General features: G+C 53.6%; 1 protein-coding gene across 1 annotated transcript; it reads right to left on the bottom strand.

Moving 5' to 3' along the window:
* Positions 1–259: 259 nt before the first annotated feature.
* On the bottom strand, positions 260–8,518 carry TFAP2C (transcription factor AP-2 gamma (activating enhancer binding protein 2 gamma)). Its single transcript, XM_006881657.1, has 7 exons — positions 8,471–8,518; positions 6,516–7,004; positions 6,364–6,415; positions 4,981–5,197; positions 4,246–4,364; positions 1,735–1,879; positions 260–545 (listed from the first exon to the last, which is right to left on the bottom strand). The coding sequence occupies exons 1-7, from the start codon at positions 8,516–8,518 to the stop codon at positions 260–262; spliced, it is 1,356 nt and encodes a 451-aa protein (XP_006881719.1).
* Between the last annotated feature and the right edge of the window lie 1,237 nt (positions 8,519–9,755).

The following is a 9,755-nucleotide window of genomic DNA, read 5'->3' as shown; positions in this document are numbered from 1 at the left end:
ATACAAAGCTGAGCAGACGCAAGGAAGGACACTCAGCCACTTTCAGCTAACTCGTCCACGTGTTAGCCGACTTCAGCGCCAATCCGGTGGGCATGTTTTAAAAAACAGAGCCAAAACAAAATAAAAAACCACCACTGCCATTCCAGAAACCCACAGTAAGTAGGTCATGAGCTCTGAGCCCCGGGGCAAGAGGGGTGGGACCCCATGGATGTATATTGCCATGTCTCTTCCAACTCTTGGTCCCTGGGAATGTCCTGTTTTATTTCCGGTGCTTCTCCATTTTCTCCAGGGTCTTGTTGGAGTCAGGGGGGCTCTGTTCTCCAGAGTTCAGGTATGATTTCTCTATTAGGATCAAAGCTTCCTTGATATAGTTCTGGGCAGCGGACATGGCGGCACAGATGGCCTGGCTCCCGAATCCATGGGTAATGAGGCTGAAATGCGACAGGCAGTTCTGTATGTTTGTCTCCAAGACTGGGGTGGGCCGACTGTTGCCGTTGGGTGTTCGGTCCTGATTGAGGAGGTCCGTGAATTCCTTACACACTTGCCTGTGAAGATCATCAAAAGACAGGTGAGGGCCCGGGGCTGGGGAGGGGGACGACTTCTTTCTGGTGAAGGATACAGAGGACAAGGTAGCCCCAAAATAACACCTGTGAACCAGCTGAGACTTCTGGACTGAACAAGAAAAGGGGACAGAAATCTAAGAGTAGTAAATTCCAAGGAGACCTGGAGGTGTAAGGGTTAAAAGTACTTGGCTGCTAATTAAAAGGTTGGTGGTTCAAAACCATCCAGCACCTGTGCAGGAGGACAAGTCTGACTATCTGCTCCCGTAAAGGTGATGGCTGAAAAAAAATCCCGTGGCGGGGGAGGGGGCGTGTCACTATGAGCAACACCTAACACCAACTTAGAAATGTCAAGGTACCATTATGGGGTCCATTGGGCAAAACCTAAGAGCGTCTGGGCAGCGTTAAAGCAACCAAGAGTGACTTGGGCTCTTTATGGCTAGGTGCTCCACTGAACTCTTTTCCAGGATATCTCATTTAATCCTCACAATAAGAGAAAGACAACAGGATTAACCCCAGTCAGCTGAACAAAGTACCAGGACTAAAATACAGGGGTGGGGTGGGAGTCCCAGATTTGATCCCTAGCAATTGCATTCCAGAAGCTCGGAGAACAAGGCACAAATTGGTTCCAAACTATGAAATGTGCCCCCAAGAACTAGCTGGAGTGACCTGATATCCTCCTGGTCCCCCCCCCAAGCGTCTCCCTTAATGCTTGTTTGCAAGGTGCCCCTAATGCATCTAGTGCTGCTTTCCCAGGCTGCACTCTGGAGCAGTTTAATTAGCCCACAAGCCCCCTATCAACGCACCTTGATTTACATGTAAAAAACAAAGTCTTGTTATCAGGAAACAGAAGGCATTCATTGCATGCTTCACTTTCCAGTGTAACAAAACAAATGGCTTTCAACACATTTTTCCAAGATATGCAAATACAATAATGAAAGGGTAAGCTTAACTCTTCTGAGCTGCATAGCTAAGCAGCTCCAACAGTTTGTTCACTACAGAGACCAAGGCACGCACAGATCTCCACAGATTCAGTGTTTTCCTTTTAAATAGTCCCTAGCGATAGTTTAGCTTACCATCTTAACATTCTTTTTCTTGAGTACTAGGGACCAAGCTGGATCCCAAAGTCAGGGATACCAAGAAGGGGCAGACAGAAGCGAGGCAGGACACTTACTGGGCGGCTAGAAGCACGTTCTTCCGCGCTAACATCTCATTCCGTCCTCCTAAGTGCGGTCGAGTCAAGTACTCAGCTACAGGTTTACTAGGAAACTCGGTTTCACAGACGTAAGCAAAGTCCCGCGCCAAATGGACAGCTTCACCTAGAACCAGCAATGGCAAAGGCGTTAGGATGGCCGTGGCCCCTCTCTCTGCAATGAGTAGTTCCCACTCAAATTGCCGGGGTGGTGTGCCATCGTCTGTGCTGAGGAGGAACCTAGTAGATGGCACTTAAACACCCAGTAGCTTGAAATTAAACAGTCCACTTAATTGGTGGAGTTTCCAACAGGTCCTCTACTCCAAGAATACAGATGGAGATTACGATCAATACTCAGACAATTCCCAGAGGCGCACGGTTCGAATCCACCAGATGCTCTGCTGGGGAAGGAGGGACAATCTCCTCCTGTACCAGTCAGATCTGATTTGACGGTACACTCACACAAAAATAATAAAATAAAAATTAAAAAAAAAATTACTGACAATGTCAAATGAAACACCCCCAGAACTGTGATCTCTAGTTGAGCAATTCTAACCACTTCTCAGGAAGAGAAGAACCCCCGCCAAATCCAGCCTTCCTCAAAAACAACTTATCTTTACAAGAAAACATGCACTTTCAGATGAGCTTGTTTTGACAAAAGCAAACTGGTCACTTTACTTTTTAAAAAGCCAAGTTAACAGTGCTAGTGTTGCTTTGTTTGGGGTTTGTTTTTTGTTGTTGGGGTTTTGTGAGTTTTTTTTTTTTTTTTTCGTTTGTTTTTTGGAAGACTTCCAGGTGCTTTATACTCAAGAATAGGCACCTTGCAGGTACAACAGATTACACAAAAAGTTAGTGGTTCAAATGCACAAGCCGTTCAGAGAGACACAGCAGTCCATTTCTGTAAAAAGACACAGCCTTGGCAGCCCTAGGAAGCACCCTTCCTCTGCCTACAGCGACTGCCAGCAACAACCACTATCGAAAAGGCCCGGCAGTTCGAATCCACCAGTCATTCCTCAGGAAAAAGACGGATGGTCTCCTCCTCCTACAAGGTTTTATGTCCCTGGAAACCCGTGGAGAGGTCCGTCACACGGGGTCAGAACTGACCTGACAGCTGTGGCTTCCTGGATTTACAGGACTGAGATTTTTGATCACAGGAAGAGAGGGAGCCCCAGGGACCAACCTCACCAGGACTGGTAGCGCAAGGGGTGGGGGGTGGGGGGATGTCCTCAAGTTGGGGAAAAGTCACCAGGCCTCCACCTACAAGTCTGGTGGCTCTTTCCAACCACCCAGATGGCAGCCCTGACACCTCAAGCCTGAGGGCCATTGTCCCTCACACTCTCATTCAAGCTCTCTGAGCCACATTCAGCCAGCTCCCCGTCCCCCGCCCACCACCACCCTCCATACTACACAGCTGTGCAGACTGCGCCCTTCTCCTTGTCCTGACCTCCAAAGATGCTCATCAAAAGGTAAGCAGGGCACCAACAGGCCAGAAATGTGTGCGAAGAGATGGCCTGGCTACCCAGGGCTGCTGCTCATGGGTTCTTCAGGCCAGCGCAAGAGTCCTGGACAGCGGATGCCCAGAGCCAACGCCCTGAGCTCAAGGTCTGGGAGCCCCTGCTGCTGAATCTGTTTCCTCTGTGCAAGAACACTGGACCCCAGCTTTTTCTTCCAAAGCTGTGTCACCAGTACCTACCAAGTTGCAGAATGGGGTTGGGGGGACTGGTATGTGTGTCTCCATCCCAGAAACCTCCTACAATCCTACATTCTAAAGTTCAGGGCCGAAGGAACCAGGCTATGGGCCAGCAAGCCCAAGATGCTGGTGGTCTTTAATGGGGGAGGGGGAAAGCAGAAAACTGTGGGTCAACCAGTCTCACCACGTACAAGAGCAGGTTCTGCTCCTAACTAACCATCACAGGGAAGGCCAGGGGAGAAGGATGGGCAGTCTCCTCTCCAGCACCCTGGACGTGCAACCTGTAAGCACTCAGCCCCTGATTTAAAATTACGCCAGAGAAACACCAGGTTACCTGCTCCCATCAGGAAAGATGGCAGCCTCGTTAATCCTCGAGAGGGTTTGCTCAGTCCCCTGAAGTTGCCATGGCCCACCTACCGCCACCACTCAATAGAAAATGACTTTTCAGGGAGCTCTGGTGGCCTAGTAGCAAGAAGCTGCACTGCAGTCCCAGAGGCACGCAGTTCAAATCCACCAGATGCTCTGCTGGAGGAGGGACAATCTCCTCCTGTACCAGTCAGATTCAATTTGACAATAAACACACACACACACAAAAAAAAAATTTAAAAAAAGAAAATTGTTGATCCACCTGAGAAATTTCAACGTTGTGGGACTCACTACAGTAAATTTATGCCCATCCAGATTGCTTTCAATTTAGTTGGGTTGTTTGTGTTTTGGTTTTTTTTTTGTTTTGGGTTTGGATTTTTTTTTAATTAGGACAATAAAACTGATTAACTATGAAAACAAAAACCAACTTCACTGACCTTCTACGAGGGATGTTAGGAGAGTCACATGAGCAGCTTTACGACGGCCCGCAGGAAGGTTCAGCCCGATCTTGTCCAGTTTCTCCCGCAGCGATCGGCCCCCATTCTTCGACTTGGCTCTGAGAGAAAGAGAGTGGACCATGGACCGTGGCTACTCAAACTACACTTGGAAGCTAAACTCCCAAAGCGCAGCTGCCGGAAAGAAAGAGCATCAGCTTGACACGGGCCAGCTGAGTGCTTGCTCCTCGTTCTGTGAAGCCAAGTCTTTTTAAGAAAAATAAACTTTCCTACACTCACTATTCCTTAAATTCACAGAGCATTGCAAGTCATACCGGAATAAAGAGTAGATCAATTTGCACTTGTAAAAACTGCAACAGCCCACCCTCACCTCTCTCTGGGGAAAAAAAAAAACCACCTCCAAACAACCCAAACCAAAGCTGCATTGGGGGTGGGGAGAAGTTTACCAAACTCCCCCTTCTCTTAATACAGATGCTGCCACTGCTTACTTGGCTGCAAACCACCCAGATGATAATTTGCTAGCTCTGTGTTAACACTTCTCTCTACATCTGGCACTTTCTAAAGGAGAAGAAACCGCCCAGCAAGCGGGCTCTCTGAGCCCATTAGAATGCAGTGTTAGGGTATACAGTTACATAAATGTTAAAAATACCTCCCGGGCTACTTCTCCATTCAACTCACCTCCAGCCACCCAACCACCCAGGCCCCCATAAAATGTACCTCCTGAGAACACCCCCCAGTAAGGAGGCGTTTAAACATTCCGGAGGCGAGAGGCGTCGTTGGACTTCAGCCACCGTCACTTTGTATTTCGAAGTGGAGCTGAGTAGGGACAGCCTTCCCGGGACAGAGCAGAAGACTTCACTGGGGTTCATCAGGGCCCCCCCCAGCTCCTTCGGGCAGGGGAGACTCAGGGGGTTCTTGGTCATGGAAATAGGACCTGGCAGAGAAGGCAGAAGAGGCAGTCAGATCTTGTCCAAGAAGAAAAAAAAGAGTATGTTTAAAAACCACCAACGTGGCCTGAAAGAGGGCTTTAAATAAGCCATGGTGCATTGCAAATTACAAGCAGATTTTTTTTTTTTAAGCTGTAGCCTTCAAAGATAATCTAATCTGAAATTCGCAATTTAACACCTTGGGAAGTTAATTAATCAAAATCCCTAGCAGGGAGGGTTTTTATCTTCCACTGTGAAAGGCTGCTTAATTAGAAGGCGCCTGAGAAAGCGGCTTCGGCTTCGATTCCAAAGAAGCGGTGGGGTATTTTTTTCCCCTCCCCTCCTCACACAATGAACAACCAAAATCATCCCGCACTTTCAGATCCCTTGCCAAAACCTTTAAACTTTTCAATACAACTGCTCACAGCAAATTTAAAGATACATGCAAACGTGTTTTCTTATACATTTACTGCAAAAACTAGTTTTATTTTGTCAGGGGTGGTGTGTTGGGTTCACCCCAAAACTGATAAAACCATCTTTCCCCAAATCAATGCAAAATAACAGACCATGTCTATCTGTTCTTTTGCGCTTGTCCAGAATAGCCCGCCTGCTAATCCACCAGCACCTGACTTCATTTCACAAACTACTCACATACTGAGTAATCCAGTTTTCTAAACCCTTTCACTTGATCCGGTCTAAACCTGGTCTCTCCCAGATTAGACCTCACCCTATCTCTCAGGCAAGCCTGTTTGCTCTGAGAAATTCTTTGAAAAACTTTTCTTGCAGCTCAGAATCCTGGACTCTTCCCGCAACATCGCATCGTCAGGTCCTTCAGCCCTCACTGCCCCCTCAGAGCAAGCCCATTAAAGACTGCCCTCACTCAATTAGCATTATTAGCTCACTCTTGAAAACCTCTAAGATTGCACAGCTGCCTCTGTAGAAGCGAAGATAAAACCTGGTCCAACAAACACGAAGGAAAACATTCTCCACGACGCCACCGAGAAACACATTCTCCTGCGTCCCCCCACATCCCCTGTGGGGGCTTTTCTCAATGCCCTTCCAGACTGCCTTCCCTGTGCCCCTCAAGCGTCGCTTTCCTCACAAACATTCTAAGCCCACCACCAAGGGCTTCTCTTTATTATCAACTCCTTTATCAGTTAAGACCAGAACCTACCTTTGCGGATGACAGTCTGATCATGCAAGGCCAAGTGCTGATCCTCAACGTTCTGGGGAGAAAGCACAAAGTTTCTGTTAAGTTTGGGGAGTTGGGCCAGGCCAGGATAGAGATGGGGAGGGGAGCGGGGCGGCGAGGCCGGAGACCCTCACCTGCACTTCCTCCATCGGATGTGTCATGTCGTGGAGTCCCAAGTTCTCGGCCAGGCCTGCAGTGTCCAGCGGGTGTGCATGAGGCAGCAACAGGTCTGAGCGGCGGTAGGCCTCCCTGCGGGCGCCCACGGCACCTCCCTCCAAGCCCGTGAGGTGCGGCGGCAGCAGGCCGGTCGGGCGCCCGTGGTGTGAGGGCAGCCCGGTGCCCTCCTGGCCCTGGCGGCCCGGCCAGGCCTGCTGCTGGCTGCCCGTGGGCGCCGGCTGGTGCAGTGGATTGATGGCAGCGGCGTAGGCTTCTCCTAGGTGCGAGTAGGGGTCGGCCGACTGTGAGTAAGCGAGTTGCTGGTAGGGAGGAGGGAAGTAGGGGGGCGGCTGGTATTCCCCGACCCCCGCGTGGGAGAGGGGCGGCGCGGAGCTGTAGAGGTGCTGTCCCGCGGAGGAGAGGTGCGGGAGGCGCGGGTTCCCATTGCTGCTCGCGTCATGGCGGTCCTGGGGCGGAAAGAGAGGTGACCCGGTTAGTGTGCACTAACCCCGGCTCGTGCGAAGTCGCCGCTGCACACAGCCAGGGCCTCCCGGGCTGGCGCCCCGGGGAGCTCATGGGAACCTCGGTCTGCAGCCAAAGGGAGGGTTGCTTAGACCTGTACCAAGGCGTCCTCAGTCAAGCCCGGGAGCGAAAGTCCTGGAGCTCCGGTGCCCGGCAGGGACTGTCCGGGCGCACCGGTGACAGAAGCGTCCTCACCCCAGAGAACAAGCGAATGCGCCCCAGGGTCTTCCCCAGAGCGCGCAAGAGGTGCGCCCTCATTCTCCAGCCCGCACATGGATGCGGGGGCAAGCGAGGCAGGGGAAGAGGTGGTCGCGCATAATATATGCGCTCTCCTGGGCCCCCGAGGCCTTCCCTTTCACGCTCCCAGGACCGAGACCTCAAAGATCTTCTGAAGGCTGACACGCCCTGGCACAGTCGTCCACCCAGCGCCACCCACGCGTCTTGGGACCGCGCCGTGGAGAGAGATGCCCTCCCCAGCTGGCCGGACACCGGCCAAATGGAGATCTGGGTTAAGACCACCATGGTCCCTGGATCGGGGCGCAAAGGAGAGGGAAAGACCTCCAACCCCCTGAGCCATGCCTGAGCACGTCCCGTCGCCTCACGGCCTGTCTAGCTTAGTCCTAAAGGACGTGTGTCCATCTGACCTCGGGGTCACAGGGCTGGTAAGGACCCAGGAGGAGCATGGCACCGTCGCCCCCTGGCGGAAGTGCCTGCGCCTGCGAGCCGCGCAGCCCCTCGAGGCCCCGGACAGCGTGCGCTCCCGCGGCGGCCGGTTCCCTCTGCGCCCGGCCTTGCCGCGCGCCGCCTGCGTCGTCTTCCTCTTCCCGCTCGCCGCTCCCTCCCTCCCACTCTCCGAAACTCTAGCTCAACCTGTCCGACTGGCTGGAGCACTCGCGCGCGCACGGCCCCATCTGGCCTCGGTCCCCCCAGCGCTTCCCAGCCCCCACTACTCTTCAAAGCCAAACTTCTGTTGTTTTCTGGTTTCTCCGAGGAGCGAGAGGGGCGAGTGACGAGCCAGCCTGAGAAGGAGACTCCGCAAAGGTGTCGCCCTCAGGATCTCCTCCTCTGACCCCTCAGGTCACCTTGTCTGACCCCTCGGGTTAGAGATTTCGTGCGTAAAAGCCACGTCTGAGGGCTAGCGACCGGACACTCTTCCGAGAAAACGGGGTTTTTGTTTCCTAAGAAAGCCACTGTAACTTTGCGAGTGGGACCTCCTCCATTCCCCTTCGGCTCATTCCCAAAGACTGGCTATTTAGCAAGAAAGGACTCTGGAGGAGTGTCCGGTGGAGTGGACCCTGTTCCATCGAGAGGTGGCGGTGGGCGCCTCTACGCTGCCCCTGCGCCCAGGCCCGGGCCTCGGTGCAATGGCCTGCCGCCAGCTGTGCCAGGACCGAGCTGCGACCCGGCTCACCTCGCAGTCCTCTTCATACTTGACATTATCGGTTATTTTCCACAACATGGCGTCAGGCGTCCCCCAGAACAGTCGCCAGTTAAATCCAGGTTCCCCCCACCCCCCAAGCGGTAAATCCAAAATCGGGGTCACGGTGGCCTGGCGTCAGCCGCCGCCCCCACTGCGCGCGGGCCTCCCAGTCCAGGTCAATGAGCGCGCATCGGCGTCCCCGCCGGCTAGATGCCGCCGCCGCGAAAAGCTCGCTGCCGCGGACCGCCAGGCCGCCCGTGCTGTCTGTCCAGGCGATCGCCGGGGGACCCGGGCGCCTTAATGAGAAGGAAATTATCATAACTCCTCCCCGGGGGCCGGCAGAGGCCCGGGCGCCGGGCGGGGCGGCACCATCCAGAGGCGGCTGGCTCCGCCCCGCACCCAAGGCTGGCGCCAGGCCGAGCCTCACGCTGCGGGAGGCTGGGGGCGCTGGGAAGCCGCCCAGCCTAGCACCCCGACCGCGAGGCCACCGCTGGACCGCCTTCTCCCCCCTCACCTTGCATATACCCGAGACAGGCAGTCGGGGACCCCGAGCCAAGAACCTGCGAGCCCCCTTTCACCTTGAGGGCCTTCTCACGTCCTCTCAAAGTGACATGCGATCTGGGGTTAGAGACCCCGCCTTCGGGGAAGGGGGCGTCTCAGGAACTGGGGTGTCTTAGCTCCCACAAGTCCCACCTCCATCAGCGCCACTGAGACTGAGGCTGAACTAGGCATCTGACAGCCCCCACCCATCCGGAGGCACCTCGCGCAGTCCTCGGCACCGGAGAGAAGTGGGGGCTTAGGCCCAAGTGCCACAGTCCAGTCCCATAGTCGAGGTACAGCGGCATGGTCCGCGGCTGCTCCCCTCCCCGTGTCCCCAGAGGCAGGCTTCAGCGCCAGTCATGGGGGGAGAGCCCTGCGCGCCCTCTCCTGTTGGCAGGCACTGGAGGCTTCACTCCTTCAAGTAAAGAGATGTGATGTGCGTAACCCGCCAGTGTTGCAGCCCAGAGGGGCTGGAAAGAAAGGCCAAACAGTCCCCCTCTCCGCCATTGAGGTGGGCACCCCATTTCTAAAGGAGGAAGAAAACAACACTTCCTCTTCCATAAATGCGGTCTGCCCAGTATGTGACTGCTCTGGGACTACCAAAAAAAGAGTGCAAAATTGACTTTAAAAATTAAACGAAATCCATTGACCCAAGCATAACTGACGTTTTCATTGCGAGGCGAAAGGCGCCCTGGGCGGATTCTCCGGGACAGATTCTTTTAGGTCATTCCAAGTG

This window comes from Elephantulus edwardii, unplaced genomic scaffold (genome assembly GCF_000299155.1).
Source record: "Elephantulus edwardii isolate Elephantulus edwardi_28Jun2011 unplaced genomic scaffold, EleEdw1.0 scaffold00015, whole genome shotgun sequence".
Classification (NCBI taxonomy): Eukaryota; Metazoa; Chordata; class Mammalia; order Macroscelidea; family Macroscelididae; genus Elephantulus; species Elephantulus edwardii.
This window is presented reverse-complemented; position numbering and strand designations above follow the sequence as displayed.